Source organism: Sander vitreus, unplaced genomic scaffold (assembly GCF_031162955.1).
Source record: "Sander vitreus isolate 19-12246 unplaced genomic scaffold, sanVit1 ctg154_0, whole genome shotgun sequence".
Classification (NCBI taxonomy): domain Eukaryota; kingdom Metazoa; phylum Chordata; class Actinopteri; order Perciformes; family Percidae; genus Sander; species Sander vitreus.
The window spans coordinates 125,001-147,500 of record NW_027595402.1 but is presented as its reverse complement, the minus strand read 5'-3'; the positions used below and the strand labels follow the sequence as shown (position 1 = coordinate 147,500).

At 43.3% G+C, this 22,500-nt stretch overlaps 3 protein-coding genes across 4 annotated transcripts in view; 1 reads left to right on the top strand and 2 right to left on the bottom strand.

The window, feature by feature from the left end:
* Positions 1–4,919, bottom strand: part of LOC144513252 (inhibitor of apoptosis protein-like) — a 13,595-nt gene extending 8,676 nt beyond the window's left edge. Inside the window, exons 1-3 of one of the 2 annotated variants that reach the window (XM_078244271.1) lie at positions 4,270–4,919; positions 2,910–3,030; positions 2,600–2,827 (exon numbers count right to left, since the gene is read on the bottom strand). The gene's annotated coding sequence lies outside the window, so the exon portion shown is untranslated. Of the gene's footprint in view, positions 1–2,599; positions 2,828–2,909; positions 3,270–4,269 lie in introns of those variants that run through there. The other variant, XM_078244272.1, reaches the window with a different exon arrangement.
* The window catches only part of LOC144513250 (coronin-2A-like), a 14,089-nt gene extending 5,396 nt beyond the window's left edge, over positions 1–8,693 (top strand). The window contains exons 3-14 of the mRNA XM_078244269.1: positions 100–216; positions 855–1,004; positions 2,633–2,833; positions 2,916–3,032; positions 3,975–4,079; positions 4,280–4,376; positions 5,644–5,759; positions 5,858–5,948; positions 6,067–6,227; positions 6,760–6,927; positions 7,658–7,726; positions 8,070–8,693. Coding sequence (XP_078100395.1) covers positions 100–216; positions 855–1,004; positions 2,633–2,833; positions 2,916–3,032; positions 3,975–4,079; positions 4,280–4,376; positions 5,644–5,759; positions 5,858–5,948; positions 6,067–6,227; positions 6,760–6,927; positions 7,658–7,726; positions 8,070–8,135 — 1,458 coding nt within the window. The 3' untranslated portion in view covers positions 8,136–8,693. The remainder of the gene's footprint in view (positions 1–99; positions 217–854; positions 1,005–2,632; positions 2,834–2,915; positions 3,033–3,974; positions 4,080–4,279; positions 4,377–5,643; positions 5,760–5,857; positions 5,949–6,066; positions 6,228–6,759; positions 6,928–7,657; positions 7,727–8,069) is intronic.
* A 5,367-nt stretch (positions 8,694–14,060) lies between these two features.
* The window catches only part of LOC144513246 (acidic leucine-rich nuclear phosphoprotein 32 family member D-like), a 13,883-nt gene continuing 5,443 nt past the window's right edge, over positions 14,061–22,500 (bottom strand). Inside the window, exons 4-7 of the mRNA XM_078244260.1 lie at positions 19,550–19,730; positions 19,020–19,117; positions 17,111–17,180; positions 14,061–16,265 (exon numbers count right to left, since the gene is read on the bottom strand). Coding sequence (XP_078100386.1) covers positions 16,186–16,265; positions 17,111–17,180; positions 19,020–19,117; positions 19,550–19,730 — 429 coding nt within the window. The 3' untranslated portion in view covers positions 14,061–16,185. The remainder of the gene's footprint in view (positions 16,266–17,110; positions 17,181–19,019; positions 19,118–19,549; positions 19,731–22,500) is intronic.

Genomic DNA, 22,500 nt, shown 5'->3' with positions numbered 1-22,500 from the left:
GAAAATGAATTCATCTAAATCTCAGTTGGTGTGAATTCTCATTTCTGTTGTTGCCGCTGGGACCTGCGTGGTGTAATTCCTTTCATCGTGCTCTCTCAGACGGGCAGGGTGGACCCTCAGCACCCGAGGGTGTGCGGTCACAGTGGGAGCGTCCTGGATGTCAAGTGGAACCCGTTTGACGATCACTGCATCGCCTCGTGCTCAGAGGACTGCACCGTAAGCACTGTCCTTTATGTTTTAGATGGTTCAGCTGAAACTTCCTCAAGTATAGAGAGGTGAAGTCCCTCCCCTTCTGATGGACCACCATGGGACCTTACTTTGGGGAAAAAATATGTACGGTAGTAAACGGGGAGAGACAAATACAAGTACAAGACTGTGAAAATACGCAATTAGAAAGACTACACATACAAGTAAGTGACATCTCACAAAAGCTATGATGCCTGTGTGCTTCGTACCGGTGCGTCACAACGAACAGGTCTTCTTCACAGCGTGTTCTTTCGCTTCCTGGCTGGTAAAAACGTTGGCTAAAACACATCAGGTAAGATAATGTTACATGTGTTGCGGAACAGAGCTAAGATAGCTAGCAAACAAGGTGACGTGTTGCGGGAGACGAGATATATAAGTGGTTCTACGATAAACTTTTTTCACTTGCAAAAATGATCTTTTAAACTGACGAACATCGTGTGTAATTCATGGCTCAATTCAAACGGGATCAAATAATAATTCGTCGTTCCCTGTTTGCTACCGTACCATTTCATTTTCCTCCGAAAATAAGGTCCCGTGGGGTCCACCGGAAGGGGATGATCTTTGCCTCTCAATAGTACATACAACCCCGTTACTGTTTGTGTACGCAGGTGAAGGTCTGGGACATCCCGGTCTGTGGCGTCCAACAGAACCTCACCAAGGCTAGGAAGACTCTGATTGGTCACTGCAGGAGGGTGGCCCTTATTGAGTGGCATCCGACAGCTGAGAACCTGTTGCTTAGCTCTGCCTACGACTACAAGGTCAGGATCCTCATCTGTCCAGGGGTCCGTTTCAGAAAGCAGGTTTAGTGAAAACTCTGAGTTTGTTAACCCTGAGATGAGGGTAACTCTGGGTTTTCGGTTTCAGAAAGAGAGGTGACTTCACCTCAGAGTCAGTTACTATGGTAACTGAGCCTGTGAACCTAACCTGGTCGGGAGCAGGGTTTCTTCTCTCTCGTTTCCTCATTCATTCATTCAGTCTGTATCGGGCGCATTTAATTTGTTATCTGCATGAATAAAAACGTAATAAATAAAACTTGTTCTCAAACATGTCGTGTCCTTTTGTCGACGATCCCGTCGATGAAGAAGCTGTATTATTACTTCACAGAGAGTTTACGTCGGGAGATGATATCGAGTCCCGACTAAATGTATTTTCATTTCCACATGTTTTCACAGTCCATCAGATATGTAGACACCTTCTCCGTCCTCATATCGCCAACATCCACCATCGTGGACATGCTTCAACATCCCAGCAGATTCTTTGTGTCGCGTTACGTTTTTTGCAAACGGCAGTTTTCTTTATTGGTGACACTGTAATAGTAAAGCCACTGTAGCCGTCAGAAAAGTGTGACTCGCTCTGAAACGTTTTTTGTAGTTGTTCCCTGGAAACAAACCAATGAGAGCCATTGAAAAGAAATAAATGATTATACATTATAGTTCTGTTAATGATCATGGTGCTGCAGCCTCAGAATGGGATATAGTAGTAGGCCTAGCTTACTTTTTCGCCCGCAGGATTGCACCCAAATGAAATTATAGGTGTAATACAATTCCAGTTTTCACCAGTGATATTATCAGTTAACTGTTAAAATATGAAATTAATACACTGCTGATGCTTACGCATTGACTCGAGCAGCAATTTTCTCCCACACCACACCACACCAGCAGCCGCTGTCTTGCTTTTTTAACGAAATACATGTTCAAACTCGTTGTTTGTGCGCATGAGTATTTCCGCCGGCCCGTTTGTTTGTGGTTGTTACCATGGTGAATCGTAGTATCGTGGCTCCATTCATGCTGCCTTTTTATTGTGGTGGTGTGCGCGCGTGAACCTACTCGGAGTTGATTGACCCAACTCATATCAGCTGTTCTGGAACCGAAAACTCAGAGTTTCCATCTCAGGGTGAATCAACTCAGACATCAGGGTTACACTCAGAGTTTGTTAAACCTCCTTCCTGAAACGGACCCCAGGACGTATGTAGTGCTCATCTTAGAGTGGCGTTATATTGTGGCCAGCCTAAGGCACACCTGTGCAATAATCAGCATCTTGATATGCCACATCTCTTAGGTGGATGGATTTTCGGCAAAGGAGAAGTGCTCACTGACACAGATTTAGACAGATTTGTGAACAATGTCTGAGAGAAATAGGCCTTTTGTGTACATAGAAAAAGTCTTAGATCTTTGAGTTCAGCTCATGAAAAATGAGACATATTTTTGGGCTGGTTCTGGGGATGAGAATCAGGTCTACTTAGCAGCACTCTTTGGGTCAGTGTTGGCAGCCAGAGTTTGTCAATAATTGAGCTTCAATTAGAAATGGTGCACATCAGATCGAGCAATCTGTGTTTCAGTGAGTTTAAACTTACCCAGAAAAACAGCCGTTTCTCTTTCGTCCCAAGGTCCTCCTCTGGGATGTGTCCCAGGTAGGTGCGGTGCTCAGGTACCCGGTGCGGGTGGTTCTGATGCCCGTCCACCACCGCTACCCGTCTGACTCGCTGCTGCTGTCCGTCAGCTTCAACTGCGATGGAAGCAGGCTGGCAGTCACGTCCAAAGACAGACGGGTTCGAGTCCTGGACCCGCGGACAGGAAAAATCCTACAAGTGTGTTTTAGAAGTGCTCATTTCATTTGATTGTGTGAAAAACCAACAAAAAAAAACTAAACGTGTAATAATGTACCAGCAGGTGTCGAGCAGTAAGTCCCACAGAGCCAGTAAGGTTTTATACATTGGAGGGTTGAAGATGCTTGTGTCCACCGGCAGCTCACCCTGGAACCACAGACAGATCGTCCTCTGGGACCCTGTAAGAACCACAAACACATCAAATGGACATTGAATATGTAACCCTAACTCTGCTTCTTCCAAACAATTCTGGTAATGAAAATTAAAAACGATAAAAGACACAAAACAGTGGAGGATTTTTTAAGATCCATTATGTCCTGTGGATTAAACATGTAAGACTTCTAAAACTAACTTTCTGTCATATTTGCTGAAACTGACCCTATGTTCCAGTAGAACTACCACTATCCAGAGCTCCCTGTTCAGATGCACCAATCAGGGCCGGGGGGGGGGCGGTGTCTAACTGCGTGTCAATCACTGCTCATGCACACGCATTCATTCTCCCTTGTGGGTGGCGGGGCTTAGGAGACCGTTTTGGGCTTCATCCGAAAGGGGGGGGGGAGGGACTGAGAAGTTGCCGATGTTCAAATCTTTTGGCTAAGTCCTGGATCTTCACAATCCTACCTACAGCACCGTTAATTGAAGAGACTAATACGATGACGATGCATTTTTCAGCAGATATTCAGGAAATCTAGAGTCATAAGTGTACAGATATGTGCAATGTCGTAGCAGTAACATATTCTTACAACTAATATAATGTTACTACTACATTGCACATATCTATACATGTTGTTCATACATTGTTCATATTACATAGCCATCTTTATTCTGCTCCTATAAGGTTAACTGCTAATACACTGCACATATTTATATTTAATTTATATCACTCTAAGCCACCTTCTGTAAACTGTATACTACTGTGTACACTGCACTATAGTTCTTGTACTGTCTATGCACCACCTGTCTATACTTTCATATATCGCATTGCACTTTTCTGCTTTTTTTTGCACTTCTCGTTGGACGCAAACTGCATTTTGTTGTCTTTGTACTTAAGACTCTGCACAATGACAATAAAGTTGAAACTAATCTAATCTGAATCTAATAAATAGTGCTTGTTTGGTTGCAGGACGACTTATCTGAGCCGCTGTACGAAGAAGATTTGGACGGATCTGCAGGAGTCCTCTTCCCATTCTACGATCCAGACACACACATGCTCTACTTGGCTGGAAAGGTTATAAAACTAACCAACTCTACCCTGCAACTTTGCATTCATTTCCTCCAGTTGGTCGGGTTACGAAACTCCTTGTTTTACAGTTTGGTTGTTGATGCACTCCAAATATTAAAATTGAACCAATCTAGAGTTGCCTAAATATGCTAGTGCCAAATGTGACAAATGACAGAATTGGTGTGCCCTTTAATACCTTGATTTAGGGTGACGGGAACATCCGTTACTACGAGCTGAGCACTGAGAAACCTTACATCAGCTTCCTGACGGAGTACAGGTCTCTGCTGCCACAGAAAGGACTCGGTGAGATCAGAAGACACAAGCAGAAAAAGTGTTATTTAAAAGTTTAATGTCACAAACACTGAAACTTAATTTTAAAAATACCAACTTTAGCCCCCAGTCCCAATAATTTAGCGACTTGTAGCAGTTAGACCACCTTTCACTAGTTGTACACAACTAAATTAGCTACACAAACATGTATCTGTATAGGTATACTAGACACAAACAGACCTAATCTGGACAATGCTCAGCTACTCAGATGTTCCCCTACTTATAATAAATTATTTAGCTAGGGTAGCAATACTGCTAGCTGTACAAACACTTGGAAAAAGACCAACTAACGTTAAGCCAGCTGTTGCTGTACTACTTATGGCAGCACAAACACTTGTTTTGGAAGCCCCAAAACTTAGATGTCTCTACCAGTACTTACTAGAAAAAGACTTGGTTTGCTGGAGGAAAAATACTAACTTTAGCAACCTGAACCAACTTCATTTTGTTAAAAGACCAACTACAACACCGTAGCTGTCATAACTTAAGCCACCGTAGCTGTCATATCTTAAGCCACTGTAGCTGTCATAACTTAAGCCACCGTAGCTGTCATATCTTTAGCCACCGTAGCTGTCATAACTTAAGCCACCGTAGCTGTCATAACTTTAGCCACCGTAGCTGTCATAACTTAAGCCACTGTAGCTGTCATAACTTAAGCCACCGTAGCTGTCATGTCTTCAGCCACCGTAGCTGTCATAACTTTAGCCACCGTAGCTGTCATAACTTAAGCCACCGTAGCTGTCATATCTTTAGCCACCGTAGCTGTCATAACTTTAGCCACCGTAGCTGTCATAACTTTAGCCACCGTAGCTGTCATAACTTAAGCCACCGTAGCTGTCATAACTTTAGCCACCGTAGCTGTCATAACTTTAGCCACCGTAGCTGTCATAACTTAAGCCAACGTAGCTGTCATAACTTTAGCTAGTCATACTTTAAAAAGGTGTAACAACTGTTTCCCAATGCTCCATGACCAAGGTTGATGTAAGGATGGATGGTCAACGGACCAATCTGGGCGAAGACGTGACCCGCCCTCCTTTGCTACTGATTAGTTTACCGGGATATTCTTACCCTAACCTTAAACAATCTCACTCCGCATGCCTAAACCTAACCAACTCAACCAACAAAGGAAACAATGACTAACCAATTAGGGGCGGGTCTTGCTCTTACCCGTCTCTCCGGACCATCCATTCTAGCATCAACCCATGACCAACTCCGATGTCCTTTGACCTCTTCATCACTTTAGCGGTGATGCCGAAGCGCGGCCTGGACGTGAGCGCCTGTGAGGTTTTCCGATTTTACCGTCTGATCGCCTTCAAAGACCTGGTGGAACCACTGTCAATGATCGTACCACGAAAAGAGGTTAGGATGATACGTTTAACTCGCTTTTCTTATTATGCTGCATTCACTGATGATCAGGACAGAAACTAAAGCTAAAGAGTTATTCTTCCTCCTCCCAGTCAGGTGTTTTCCAAGAGGATCTGTACCCAATGACAGCTGGAAACCAGGCGGCCATGACGGCTCAGGAGTGGCTGTTAGGGATCAACAGAAGTCAGTAATGCGTTACTGCCTTGGAACCAAAATGGCTGACAGATGCATGATAGGTAGATGCCTTTAGTTTCTCTCAGTGATCCACCATATAAACATGTGTCTAACATATCTTCATCAGGCCCAGTGCTGATGTCCCTGAGGCCCGGGACTTTAATAGCCAACCCTTACCCAGAAACCCCTGCTGAGAAGGGGCTAGTGAGGCAGCTGAGCTCCTTGAGGTTCCAGATGGATCCGTCAGTCGGTGCCGTGACCAAGACCAGCCTGCAGTTTATGGAAGAGGTAGAACCACATCAAAATAGAGCACTGAAAACTCCAATAGTCGGCAGCTGTGAGACGTGAAAGGGGTTATGATGCCTGTGAAGACAAGCATAAAGAATTAAATTAGGACAAATCCGTTTTTGTGAGACACCGGATATGAACGAGGGAAAATACAGCTGAAATATGTCCACTGCAGACAACCTTAAACACAGAAGAGGTACTGGGAGTTCCTGGTATGATTTTAAGGTGTTGCTGTACAGGAACTCCTCTTACGGAAAACTGAAACGCATTTAAATGTCACAAAAAAGCTTTAAGCTCAGTGAAATGTGTTAAATACAAATGGCATGTGATTCCCAAAGTAGAACTGCTGCAAGGTTCGGCATCTTGGCCCTCTCCTTATAAATGAGTCGCTCACGCCGGAGAAAAGCAAATTTCGTCAGCTAATTACCGATTGTACTTTAGCTCTTATTCACAGTAAACCCGACATGGCTCGAAGTTCTGTCTAGCTCTATTTCCTTGCTGTTGTATGAACCTGTTTATTGTCTCATTTGAGGCCTTCCTTGAGGAGCAGCTAGCCTACCAGGACGCCAAATACCCCAGGGAGGTGAGCGATCTGTCGGGGTGGCAGCCGGACGAGACCCAGATCCCGCTGTGGACGTACTGCTGCACTCCACACTGCTGTGAACCTGCAGAGAGGCCTCCGCCTACAACCGAGAGCGAGGTGATGCGCAAACTTATCAGATATACAGTACATATACAGATATATATATATATATACATATATATATATATATATATATACGTGAGAATACTCTGTGGCCCTGTTCAGAACAGGCATTAACATGCGTCCTGGGTGATCCGATCACAACTGGACAGCTCTAAAGTATGATTTATGGTTCTGAGTTGAATCTATGACGTAGGTACGCATACATAGATCATTTCAAATTGTAAAACACAAACGTCCATCCATCCATCTTTCGTCCGCTTATCCGGTGTCGGGTCGCGGGGGCAGCAGCTCCAGCAGGGGACCCCAAACTTCCCTTTCCCGAGCCACATTAACCAGCTCCGACTGGGGGATCCCGAGGCGTTCCCAGGCCAGGTTGGAGATATAATCCCTCCACCTAGTCTTTTTTTTACCGGTGCAACCAAAACGTAATCGTCAGAGGCCAGCTTCCGTTTCACCTCCTCAGCATCCATTTTCGCGCTAATCGAAACGCATCACCTGACCGCTCATTTACCGCGCAACCCGGAGCACAAGCCCGAGCCCGGCCCGAGCCCGTGTCAAATTCTAGATATTAAGACCGTTGGGTTCGGGCAAAGATCTTCACCTCTACTCGGAGCGGTCCGGTGATCAGATCATCCACGACACAATGTCTGAACAGAGCCTGCTCGTGCAAGTGTTCCGTCCAGTTTCTCTTCTTCCTGCCACGAAGCATGTTTTATAATTTCAGCTCCTGCAAGCGTTTTACAGACAGCAAGACGAGATCAAAGGCCTGAGAGAACAACTTAAAGACAAAGACGTTAGTATTCAAACACAAACACACACGTTGCAGTCATAAATGATCCTTTAGACTCAAGGCCACTTACAACTTAACATCTCGTCTCCGCCTTAAGCTTTTTGGACAAATCGGGATGAAACCATTATTTTTCTATGACAAATTATTGGCAGTTGGTTAAATATCTTCACAAAGGTCTGCCAACTATAGTGTCACGATGTCAGAAATGGCATTGTGAGGCTATACAACGCCAAAATAGTCTTTGCAATCCAACAGTAATGTAAGGTTTTGTGTTGAGTATAACCTGTTCAATAAGACTGTGTTTCGGGGGGGGGGATTACAGCGATTTGTTTTAAATGTTGTGCAGGTGAGGATCGCTCAGCTGGAGCTGGACATCAAAAACACCAAAAACAACATGAGGGCGGCCTTCTGATTCAACCAATCAGCTCTCACACTGCTGTTTAAACACTGGACCAATTAAAACTACTCAAACGTTCTACCACCAGTAAAGGAAACACCGCTGAAATCTTGACGCAATTATGTTGTTTGTTTGCCTATTTTAGCTCGCGTCCAAGTTCTGTGCGTTTTTGTGCGTGAAATATAAATCAATACTGATTAAAAAATCTAGGTGACAAAATAAATAGGCAAAGTAAAGGACACCGGAGCGCGCCAATGCATGCCCTGATTTCACGAAAAGTGAAAGTATTTGAAACAGCCACGTGGTCTGGATCGGTTTCTAAATAACCAAGTTTCATCATTAATAGGATTATAATTCATAATCTTTTACTTCAAAGGGTTTACAACATTCACCTGCAATACTGTGGAACTCCCTTTTTAATGTCTCTTACTGGTTTGTGTCCAGGGAACGCTACAAAAACGTTTAAAACACGCTTCAGAGCGAGTCACGCTCTTCTGACGGCGAAGTGGCTCGACTGAAATGCTCCGCATCACCAATGTAAAAAAAACAAAAAACGTAACGCGACACAAATAATGTGCTGGGACGTAAGACCACGTCCACGATGGGTGACGACAGTGATATGAGGACGGTTAGGGTTATGTAGGCTACATAACTGATAGACTGGGAAGAAAATAGGTAGGCTGGTACCTGAAAATGGAAATGCATCTGTAGTCGGGGCCTCAATATCGTCTCCCGACGTATGTTTAACTCCCTGCGAAGTAATACAGCTTCTTCATCAACGGGATCCTCGACAAAAGGATGTTTTTTTTGTGTTTAAGATTATTTGGGCTTTTCCACCTTTAACCAGTCCCTCCAGAAAAACGTGATTATGCGATTTATGCGGGGGGGATACGCCGCCTTAATTGCCGATTTCCGCGCAAAATATGCGGGGCTTGCATGATTTCATAATCCCCGCATTTCCGTTCCACATATCTTAGCAGAAAGTTGACAAATGCTGCGTTTCCGTCACACAAGAGCAGCCGTTTCCCCCTGTTGCCATGGGAACGTTATGAAGAGACGTAATTACGTGACGTGAACGTCATCGAAAAGCTGCAAAAACCCCGCGATGAAGCCACGATGACACCACAGTTTTTGCAAGTTCCCGCCATCTCATCGCATAAAACTGCATCAATATCCCGCATATTCCATCACATTTTTTAAGAAAACGTGATGCGTAATCAAGGCTCTTTGCCCAAAACAATCACAAAAAAACTCAGCATTTTTCTGGAAGGACTGTTTAACAGACAGGACAGCTAGGTGAGAAGGTGGAGAGGGAGGGGTAAAGACATGCAGGAAATTGTCACAGGTCGGACTCGAACCCTGGACCTCTGCGTCGAGGCATAAGCCTCTAAGTATACGTGCGCCTGCTCTACCCACTGAACCAACCCGGCCACCGGAAATGCCATGTTTTGAGAAAGTTGACAAATGCTGCGTTTCCGTCACAAGAGCAGCCGTTTCCCCGTTGCCATGGGAACGTTATGAAGAGACGTAATTACGCGGCGTGAACGTCATCGAAAAGCTGCAAAAACCCCGCGATGAAGCCACGATGACACCACAGTTTTTGCAAGTTCCCGCCATCTCATCGCATAAAACTGCATCAATATCCCGCATATTCCATCACATTTTTTAAGAAAACGTGATGCGTAATCAAGGCTCTTTGCCCAAAACAATCACAAAAAAACTCAGCATTTTTCTGGAAGGACTGTTTAACAGACAGGACAGCTAGGTGAGAAGGTGGAGAGGGAGGGGTAAAGACATGCAGGAAATTGTCACAGGTCGGACTCGAACCCTGGACCTCTGCGTCGAGGCATAAGCCTCTAAGTATACGTGCGCCTGCTCTACCCACTGAACCAACCCGGCCACCGGAAATGCCATGTTTTGAGAAAGAAAAAAAACATTTTATAGTCTGCCTAACATGGTTAAACCAACTCCGTTTTTGTATTCATGCAGCTAACAAACTGCGCCCGATATAGACTGATGAATGAATGAATGAGGAAATGAAAGAGCGCTGCATCAGTGGGAGGAGACAAAGAAAACCTGCTCCCGACCAGGTTAGGTTCAGACTCACTGAGCCGGAGGGGAAGCCACCTCTCTTTCTGAAAACAGAAAACCCAGTTTCCCTCATCTCAGGGTTAGACTCCTTTCATTCTTCAACTCAACTGATGAATGAAAAACTTTGGGTCTTTCAGTCCACTACGAGAAGTCTCCGTAACTACTGAATGGATCAACATGAAATATGTTCAGGGTTCCCAGAGCTGGAATAACTCGTTTAACATAATGTATTATTATAACAATGTTACATTTTCATGAGACTGAAACAATACAAACATTTGATTCCTTGTTTTTTGATGTTGATTAACCCTCCCGTTGTCCTCAAGTCACATGTGACCCATTTTCAAAACGTTATACCAGAAATTTTGGGTTTCTTTCAACCAAATTGTCAAAAAAAGAACGTGGATGGTTCCATAAACCGCTCTTCACAAATAAAATAAATGATCAGTTCACGACTTTCATTGAATTTGGGTGTTTTATTCAATTTTATAGCGTGTGAATATATTGAACATTGAAAAAAGTGATAAAAATGTCGGAAAAAGCTTCAAAAATGTCGGGAAAAATAAAGAAAATGTCAAATTAAACGCAGAAAAAAAAAGTGACAAAAAAAACTTGTAAAAAAGTGACAAAAACGTCGTAAAAGCTTCTAAAACTTGGGAAAAAATAACAAAAAACTTGGGAAAAAGTGACTAAACGTTGAAAAAGATTTTTGATTTTCTAAACTGGAGGAATATATAACTGCCATAAACGATACTTTGAGATAAAACTGATTAAATAACTTCCACATCTATAAACCACTGACCGGAAGGGACGTTACACGACGGAGCCGTATTTCAGAGCCTAGCTTAAAATGGGCACCCTTTCATCAAAACTGTGTAACATAGCAATTTCTACTCATGTGTTTTTAAAAGACCTCTTCAGTCAACATTAAGTATTAATTTAGTTATGAATTCAACCTGCACATGGCTCTTTAAAGAATGGAGACCAGAATACATTTTGAAAAATACAGCCTGTCGGCACCATCTAGTGGACAAACAATGTAATAGCAACAGTTCCTAAATTAACTTAAAAGGTCCCATGGCATGAACATTTCACTTTATGAGGTTTTTTAACATTAATATGAGTTCCCCCAGCCTGCCTATGGTCCCCCCAGTGGCTAGAAATGGTGATAGGTGTAAACCGAGCCCTGGGTATCCTGCTCTGCCTTTGAGAAAATGAAAGCTCAGATGGGCCGATCTGGAAACTTCTCTTTATGACGTCATAAGGGGAAAGGTTACCTCCCCTTTCTCTGCTTTGTCCGCCCAGAGAATTTGGCCCACCAATGAGAGAGAGAGACATCATGGCTTTCAAACGAGCGAAGTGGCAGTTGGTCAAGGCCACACCCCCCCCCCTCTCTCCTCCTCAATGGCTACAGACACAGAAATGGCTCATCCTAAGGAAAGCTCATTGTGGGCACTGGCTCTAGTGGGCTGTAATTCTGCACCAAGGCTGAATTTAGGGAAAGAGACTTCAGATACAGTATTAGGGGGACCACTAAGGTCTATATAAAAGAGACTTCAGATACAGTATTAGGGGGACCACTAAGGTCTATATAAAAGAGACTTCAGATACAGTATTAGGGGACCACTAAGGTCTATATAAAAGAGACTTCAGATACAGTATTAGGGGACCACTAAGGTCTATATAAAAGAGACTTCAGATACAGTATTAGGGGACCACTAAGGTCTATATAAAAGAGACTTCAGATACAGTATTAGGGGGACCACTAAGGTCTATATAAAAGAGACTTCAGATACAGTATTAGGGGGATCACTAAGGTCTATATAAAAGAGACTTCAGATACAGTATTAGGGACCACTAAGGCCTATATAAAAGAGACTTCAGATACAGTATTAGGGGACCACTAAGGCCTATATAAAAGAGACTTCAGATACAGTATTAGGGGACCACTAAGGCCTATATAAAAGAGACTTCAGATACAGTATTAGGGGACCACTAAGGCCTATATAAAAGAGACTTCAGATACAGTATTAGGGGGACCACTAAGGTCTATATAAAAGAGACTTCAGATACAGTATTAGGGGGACCACTAAGGTCTATATAAAAGAGACTTCAGATACAGTATTAGGGGGACCACTAAGGTCTATATAAAAGAGACTTCAGATACAGTATTAGGGGACCACTAAGGTCTATATAAAAGAGACTTCAGATACAGTATTAGGGGACCACTAAGGCCTATATAAAAGAGACTTTCAGATACAGTATTAGGGGACCACTAAGGCCTATATAAAAGAGACTTCAGATACAGTATTAGGGGGACCACTAAGGCCTATATAAAAGAGACTTCAGATACAGTATTAGGGGACCACTAAGGCCTATATAAAAGAGACTTCAGATACAGTATTAGGGGACCACTAAGGTCTATATAAAAGAGACTTCAGATACAGTATTAGGGGACCACTAAGGTCTATATAAAAGAGACTTCAGATACAGTATTAGGGGACCACTAAGGCCTATATAAAAGAGACTTCAGATACAGTATTAGAGGACCACTAAGGTCTATATAAAAGAGACTTCAGATACAGTATTAGGGGACCACTAAGGCCTATATAAAAGAGACTTCAGATACAGTATTAGGGGGACCACTAAGGTCTATATAAAAGAGACTTCAGATACAGTATTAGAGGACCACTAAGGTCTATATAAAAGAGACTTCAGATACAGTATTAGGGGACCACTAAGGTCTATATAAAAGAGACTTCAGATACAGCATTAGGGGGACCACTAAGGTCTATATAAAAAGAGACTTCAGATACAGTATTAGGGGGATCACTAAGGTCTATATAAAAGAGACTTCAGATACAGTATTAGGGGACCACTAAGGTCTATATAAAAGAGACTTCAGATACAGTATTAGGGGACCACTAAGGTCTATATAAAAGAGACTTCAGATACAGTATTAGGGGACCACTAAGGTCTATATAAAAGAGACTTCAGATACAGTATTAGGGGGACCACTAAGGTCTATATAAAAGAGACTTCAGATACAGTATTAGGGGATCACTAAGGTCTATATAAAAGAGACTTCAGATACAGTATTAGGGGGACCACTAAGGCCTATATAAAAGAGATTTCAGATGCAGTATTAGGGGACCACTAAGGCCTATATAAAAGAGACTTCAGATACAGTATTAGGGGACCACTAAGGCCTATATAAAAGAGACTTCAGATACAGTATTAGGGGGACCACTAAGGCCTATATAAAAGAGACTTCAGATACAGTATTAGGGGACCACTAAGGTCTATATAAAAGAGACTTCAGATACAGTGTTAGGGGGACCACTAAGGTCTATATAAAAGAGACTTCAGATACAGTATTAGGGGACCACTAAGGTCTATATAAAAGAGACTTCAGATACAGTATTAGGAGACCACTAAGGTCTATATAAAAGAGACTTCAGATACAGTATTAGGGGACCACTAAGGTCTATATAAAAGCATTCAAAGAGCAGCATGTCATGGGATCTTTAAACAGCCCGTATCTCTACTACAACTTTGGGTTACTTGTAGGATGACATGTACTCTATTTTGGTGACTTCATGAGTTTGTATCTAGCGTCAATATTAGGTCAAAATTTAGATTGGTTTCACATCCAAGTTTAGGACCAAAAACAACCTGCAAAACAAATGACTTCCAACATTTAACTCACAGGCACTGTGGAGCCCTAGTCGAGCAGTTAGCACGTCTGATCTGTGCTACAACTAAACCGGGGAAATGAGCTTGAAGTTAATTTGAATGTATGGAGAAAAAAAAAACTTTAAGTAATTAAGAGAGACAAAACGGCAGGAGCAAAATGTTAAGATTTTATTTACAAAGTCCTTTTTGTGTTTTTTTTTTTGTTTGTTTTTCCTTTAACTTACAGAAAGTAAAAAAAGAAAAGAAAACAACGTCAACTAGTCAGTGTAAGTGAAGGATCAACTGGATCTCTCTACTGAGCAGGGAGAAAAAAAGAGAGAGAGAGAGAGAGTCCCCAGACAACGATACAAAATTAAACAAAAACAATTTCTCTGAAAAAATATTTCTTTTAAAAAGCTCTGTTGGCAAAAAAGAGAGAACACAGTTTGCCCTGAGCGCGATCGGCCTCGGGGGGGGAGGAGGAGGAGGAGGAAGGGTGGGCGGAGTTGTTTTTGTTGTCGTTTTGTTGTTTGGAGGGAAGTTCACTACGTTTGGCTGTCCGTTGATGACATCACAGAGCCTGTCGGGAGAGCACTGGGCGACGACGTCATAGCTGGTAAGTTTCAGTCCCGGAGGAAGAAGACGGTGAAGCCAGAAACAAAAAGGATCAGAGAGAAAAAAAAAAAACAAAAAAAACAAAAAAAAAACGTGTCGATTGTTTGCATCCCAAAAAGCTCGCTCCGTCCTCTTTACCACAGACGCAACTCGCCTTCACGAAATCACACGGTTATAGGAAAACTTCCAGACGTTGAGATTTAATTGACAAACTTGTTACAAAAACAACAACAAATGTTTGTGTGGCGAACTTTCCTCGTGATGAAGACGGTAAAGGGAGCTCACGCTCGCGTTTTTGATTCCAGAATCAATTGATAAATTCAATGTCTCGCCGTCGCTTCCTTTAGGAGCTTCTTCTCACGACTCGGGGGGGACGACACAACCCTCATGTTGTCCTTGGGTCAAATTTGACCCGTTTCAAAGGTGTTTTTTTTTATATTAGAAAAATACGGGATGTCGAAATAAGCGGCGAAAATGTAAAAAAAAAAAAACTGGACAAAAAGTTAGGAAAAACGATGAAAAAACACCAAAAAAAGCGCCAAAAACATTGAAAAAAAGTGACAAAACGTTGGAAAAATACGACAAATTCTGGAAAAAAGGGACCCAAACGTCGAAAAAAAAAAAAAAAACAGAAAAACCTTGAAATAGGGACAACTGAAGCGTTTGTGTTCATGGTTGACGGGAAGACAACACGAGGGTTAACGGAGAAGGAATTTGAATTTCAAATGGTCACAAAATACGTTTTTTTTTTGTTAGCAAAAAACCCCGACGCCTGAGACTTTAACAGCCACAAAAAGGCCTTTTTTCCTACATATTCTTTGTCAGATTTAAACACCAGATGAATAAGCCGTTTGAGTTCAAGCTTGGCTTTCGTGAAAGGACATTGTTTACAGTCAGTTGGTCCTTATTTGTCTGAAAGAAACCAGTCCTGTTCATGTTACAGAGACGCGTCACGCTGCTCTACGGCCCTCTGAACTCTGTAATTACAGAGCGACGAGGCGCAGCGTCTCTGAAAGGATCAGTTGTGTTATCGAGAAGTCGATCGGCAGAATGTTTACGGGCAATAAATGCGATAATCGGGTAATATTCGCTGGTTTCAGCTTTCTAAAATGTTAACCGAGTTACTCCGAGGTTTTAGGTCGTTGGTCGGACTAAACACAAACATTTGAAGACGTCACTTTCTGCTCTGAGAAATTATATATTTTCCACAAAATTCTGACAATGTATAGACCAAAACAATGAATCCAGACAACGATGTGCGAGATTAAACACGTGTGGCGAGTCTGGAGACGGTCGGCGTTAATGCCGAGTTCACAAGAACGTGCCGGCCACAAACACACAGATGAGAGAAAGTAATAATAACAATAATAATATCAACAGGAAGCAGACGAGTGTCAGAAAACGCATTCGATGTTATTGGACGTTTTGCTCGTCGCTGCTGTTGAGGAATTATTTTGGATTTTAAAAAGCCTGAACTTCCTGGATCGTGACAAACGTTTGCAGAAAGCTGCAGAACAAAAGAAATAGGAGAATATCGGTGTTTGGGTCAGCAGGAAATGACGGAGGTGCAGCGGCAGGAAGCCGGTTTCAGAAATGGAACGCGGCCGAGGAGTCAACGGAGTGGAGGGGGGGGTGGTGTCACCGGGCGAGAGGTCAGAGGGGTTTGCGGATTCTTTGTGCGTCTTTAATCATCTTCTTCGTCTTCATCCTCGTCTTCAGGATCCCTCTTCCTCTTCTCTCCTTTGACCGGAGACGAGTCCTCGTCTGCAGAAGAGAAACAAGACGTTCAACAACAACAGCAGCAGCACTCTAATTTTGTCTTCTAGATGTTACTATCTGGGTTTTTCTTGTCATTTTATTTTTACACTTGGAGTCTTTTGACAAGAAAAAGTTGACTATAGGGCGCTAAAAAGAGAAAGAAGCTGGCAGCGTTTAGCTCCAAAAAGCAGCCGAGAGCGTCTTTTGTTGCTGTAACAACAGCTACAGCATCCTAACTAGAGCGGTGCTAACGTTAGCTAAAACAAAGGAGGTGGAGCGAGCTAGAGAAAGAACAAACAGACACACACACAGAGAGAGAGACAGAGAGAGAGACAGAGAGAGAGAGAGACAGAGACAGAGAGCGAGAGAGAGAGAGAGCGAGAGAGAGCGAGAGAGAGAGAGCGAGAGAGAGACAGAGAGAGCGAGAGAGAGAGAGAGCGAGAGAGAGAGAGAGAGAGAGAGACAGAGAGAGAGAGACGTTAAGATGTTGGGGTCTCTCGGACTACTGGGGGAAAAAAACCATCCTAAATAAACAAACAGGTGCTTATTATATGTTGTCTATTTGAGTCTGGACATTTCTCCTAAATTCACCAAACGTTAGCATTGGATAATGAATCATTTGCATATTTAAAAATACAGAATTTCAGAAAACTTCAAATACAAAAAAATGATCGTCTTGATGTCAGTAATCAAGTGTGGAAGTCTCGTTGCGATACATCGGTTTGTAAGGGTTCAAACGTGGTTAAAGCTAATCGTCGTCTGTTGGCGCCGAGTTCTGTCGCAGAACAGGCAAACCGAGTAAAAATAAAAACGGGTTTTTGCGGAAGTTGCGAGGCCGCAGCGTTACTGACCGTCGTCGTCTTCATCGTCCTCATCTTCGTCATCGTCCTCGCTGTCCACGTCTCCGTTCACCTCTCCGTCCTGCAGGGAGAAAAGAAAGTCGGTAAGTGACTTAATCCAGACGTCAACATTTCACTCAAACTCAACACACCTCCAGGTTGATAACATGATGATAATCCAGCTTTTTATTTCTTTATTTTTCTTCTAAATGAACTCATTCCCTCTTGGTTATATGCAGCCAGCGAGGTACGTTTATTACATTTGTATTTGCATTTCCCCCTTTATAGTGCATGTGAACGTGTTCATCTTTTACGTCGTCGTGCTGTAGCTCGACGGTGGATAGGGTTGGGTACCGAACCCGGTACTTTTACCGGTACCGACCGAATCACGTCGGTACTACAGAGTATTGGTTCACGTAAAATCAAAACCTGAGTGTAAGCGCAAGCTCATCTGTCCTCTCTGCACATTGACAGGACACACACACCCACACACACAGTCTCACTCACACACACACAGTCTCACACACACACACACACACCCCCACACACACAGTCTCTCTCACTCACACACAGTCTCTCACTCACACACAGTCTCTCAGTCACACACACACACACACACTACACAGTCTCTCTCACTCACACACACACAGTCTCTCTCACTCACACACACACAGTCTCTCTCACTCACACACACAGTCTCTCTCACTCTCACACACACACACACAGTCTCACTCACACACACACACACACAGTCTCTCTCACTCACACACACCCCCCCACACACACAGTCTCTCTCACTCACACACAGTCTCTCTCACTCACACCCCCCCACACACACACAGTCTCTCTCACTCACACACAGTCTCACTCACTCACACACAGTCTCTCTCACTCACACACACACCCCCTCACACAGTCTCTCTCACTCACTCACACAGTCTCTCTCACTCACTCACACAGTCTCACTCACACAGTCTCTCTCACTCACTCACACAGTCTCACTCACTCACTCACACACACTCTCTCTCTCTCACACACACACACTCTCTCTCACACACACACACACAGTCTCTCTCACACACACACACAGTCTCTCTCACTCACACACACACACACACACACAGTCTCTCTCACTCACACACAGTCTCTCTCACTCACACACACAGTCTCTCTCACTCACACACACAGTCTCTCTCACTCACACACACAGTCTCTCTCACTCACACACACAGTCTCTCTCACTCACACACACAGTCTCTCTCACTCACACACACACACAGTCTCTCTCACTCACACACAGGCTCTCTCACTCACACACAGGCTCTCTCACTCACACACAGGCTCTCTCACTCACACACAGGCTCTCTCACTCACACTCAGGCTCTCTCACTCACACTCAGTCTCTCTCACTCACACACAGTCTCTCTCACTCACACACAGTCTCTCTCACTCACACACAGTCTCTCTCACTCACACTCACACACAGTCTCTCTCACTCACACTCAGTCTCTCTCACTCACACACACACACAGTTTTGTTGAAGTCACAGTGAGTCACAGCAATGCCGCTGAAGTGGTTTCAGGTGTTAGTTTTTCAAAACTTCGTGCAGACGCCATTGGCCGCGATATGATATTACTGGCGGGCCGAAAGCGGTCGCGGTGCTGTTGACGTTAGCAGCCAATCACAGACATTATTAGATCTTGGTAGAAGCACGCTGCGTGCCGATTGGCTCACTGACACGGATGAGATTTGCTCCTTAAGTATTGAAATTGGGTTATTGAATGACGAGGCTTCCCCCCCCCCCCGACATCAAGAAGGCGTTTTAAGTTTACGTGAACTTGCGTCGCCTTTTCGACAAGTTAATTTACTAAAACAGCAACGCTTTCATCTGTGGATGTAAAGCGTGTTTTCGGAGACTCGCCTCGTCGTCAGCGCTGTCGTCGTCGTCGTCCTCTTCCTCCGCCACGACGTCCTCCTCGTCCTCTTCTTCCTCTTCCTCAAAGTCCTCCGACTCGCCCTCTGGAAGCACACAGAAACACGGAGAAAAACCCGACAAAACGTGAGAAAACGGGGACGAGCGGTGGCAAGCTGAAGCGTCTGAATCAGAGTTAGTAAAGTTTTGAAATCATGACTTTTTTTATTTGGTCTTTTACTTTTGGTTTGTGACTTCAGTTCAGTTTTAGGAATGCATACACACGTTTAGATTTTGAGGAATGGAGTAGTTTTAATGCAACATTTTCTCATAGTTCTCGACACTTGCATGCTTTTTGACGAAACAATGAAAGAGTTATTTAATCTGGTGAAAGGCCGTTAACACACGTAAGGAATTTAAGGGTACCCTGTAAATACAAACCCGATGCGACTTAACTTGTACTTTACGTCTTACGTTCGTCTATAAAAGTCCCACTTTAATATTTTTTTGGCCCGGCCACGTCGACGCTACACCCTCACCTTCTTCGTCGTCGACTCCGTCTCCCTCGCCGTCAGAGTCGGACGCCTCGCAGTCGTCGATGTCGTATCCGTCCAGGTAGATGAGCTGGGGGAGGAGCTTAAAGATGGAGTCCCTGTAGTCCGCCAGGTTGGTCACCTCGCAGTTAAACAGGTCGAGACTCTTCAGCTGGGGCAACTTTTTCTGGAGGGACAAAGACAGACGCGATTACACACTTTATTTACTCCGAGAACCGGCGTGGGAGCTAAGCAACGTTCAAGAAACTTGAACTGTTCGATTGGGAGAACACTGTGAAATACACGGACTCTACATTAGTTTTTTTTTAAATCCTTCATGGTCTAGCTCTAGGAATATATAAAAAAGAACTCAAACAGCTCAACCAGAGCAGGCTCCAGAGGCAATGGCACTGTTCCCTTTAGGAGAAGTTCCCTTTAGAGCAACCACAACCTGGAACTCTACAGCTAACACAACACGTGAATTATCAACTCTCACCTCATTTTCCAAACAGCAGGGCATGAAGTTTCCATGACTATGTATTCCTGAAAATGTCAGTCGACATTATACAATAAGAATAGAAATCTGTGTTTAAGTTTCCCCCTCAGAGGTTTAACAATCAAATGAATGACAACGTATGTTGTTCATAGTGGGAGTCGTAATATCGCGCCCCGAACAGAGCGGTGAGGTTACGACGACGACGTGAAATACATTTATTAATCACATATTATTATGCTGTGTAAAAAAAAAAAAAAAAACCTTTCCAGGTTGTTCTCAAAACGTATGAACCCTGAAACAGTTAACAAAGTGGCTACTGCAATACCAAAGCGGTTGTCATTAGCTGGGATAATCTGTCATTTGTCCTCTGTTGTTGATCTGTAACTCATTCATTCATTTTTTTTTTATTGTGATGTTTTACTCTGATTTGTTTTATTTATTTTACTTAAAAAAGGGACCATCAACCTGTCAGGGACTGAGGATGGAAACTAGCCTTTGGCTACAATATAATAATTACCTTCTTTGAAATGTTCATTAATATACACGGTCCCTTTCTGAAATAAATAAAAGGGAAATGGGGGCAGCAGTAGGGCTGCTCGATTATGGGGAAAAAATATAAATCACGATAATTTAACACGATTACTCCTTGACTTTAGAGATGTTCCGATACCAATACCAGTATCGGCTACGATACTGCCTAAAACGCTAGTATCGGGAAGTACTGGAGTTAATACACCGATCCGATACCACGTAATAAAGCCCTAAAGAAACTCTATGTTAAAAGTAGTTTATTTATGTTGTTTTTCCGTTATGACTGACTGTCAAACTGGATAATACAAGAACGTTCTGGGGCGTTCATCGTTTGTTCATGTTTCACAAAGAGTTTAACCTGAGCCAGACTGACAAAGATAGAAATCATATCACATCCATACAGGGATAGTAGTATACAGCTGTTATACATCATATCATCCATACAGAGATAGTAGTATACAGCTGTTATACATCATATCATCTATACAGGGATAGTAGTATACAGCTGTTAAAACATAATAAAGTATATGACACACTGGTATCGGATCGGTACTCTGTATCGGCCCGATACGCAAGTTCAGGTATCAGAATCGGTATCGGGAAGCAAAAAAATGGTATCGGACCATCTCTAGTTGACTTCTGGAAAGATGTTGCAATTACTGAACTTCAAAAACAGTGGAAAAAGTTAAATAAATCAAAAGTTAAAAAAAAAAAAAAAAAAAAAAAAACACACAACTTTGAATTTTGCATTTATACTTTTCCTATTTACATTTTATTTTTAAATTCGGAACACAAGAGAAAATAAGAGTTGACCTGCGAAACGTAATGAGCTAAATAATAGTCTCTCGATTATTCCGTTTCTGTGATAATTGGGAGCAGAAATCATAATCACGATTAGATTTCGATTAATTGCACAGCCCTAGGCAGCAGCTAAACACACTTATGTAAGTTTAAGCACACGCTACATTTAGGATATTTCCAGAGCTTCACCTCGCTGTCAGACGGCCTTTACGGCGGGGAACTGAAGCCGTTATCGCTGCTCTCTTCAAAGCCGCCAGACTCGGTCATTTTACCTCGCAGGACACGGGAGTTGCTGCTCTACCGGTTAGTTTGTCTGCTCATTTTGTTAGTACTAACCGTTTGTGGTATTAGTACTTTAACTTAAGTAAAGGCTCTGAATGCTTCTTCCACCACTGAACAGTTTGGAGAAGTAGGCAGCGGAGGGGGACACTTTTTCGGGACTGTGAAAACGATGCTGCCAAAGACTGCGAGGCATTTCGTTTCAGAAAAGAGAACCGCTTACTACTCACAATACGTTTGTTGATTGGCTACTGCTAGCCGCAGAGTAGCCTATCGGAGCAAGACAAAGCAGCTGCCCTGTTCACAAGCCACGTGACCGGGATATGACGGGAGTATTTCCGTGGGCTCGGGATGGGAGCGACAATCGATTCCCGTGTCACCCTCTAGTAGGCGGGCGCACCGACGCCAAAGCAAAGAGATGCTCCGCTGTGGACGGGGGCAGCAGCTAAACGCAACACGCACTTCAGACACCTAAAAACGTCTATACAAGTTTAAGCATTTGCTATATTTAGGATATTTCCATGGCTTTACCTCGCTGTCAGACAGCCCCTTAGGACGGGGAACTGAAGCCGTTATCTCTGCTCTCTTCAAAGCCGCCACACTCCTTTTACTGCCGCCTCCATCGGTTAGTGCGTTTGTGTCGGTGTGTAACTTGGGTGACTCCAAACTAACCCTTTAAAAACACCAAGTGATCTTGACAAATAACGAACACTGTTGTTAAAAAAAAAAAAAAAAGCAACACACTGCATTAGCACTGCTAATCTTCCTCTATAATACCATTAAGGTGTGTGTGTGTGTGTGTGTGTAGTCTAAGGATAGGGGAGGTTGTATGCTGTACAGATGGAAATAC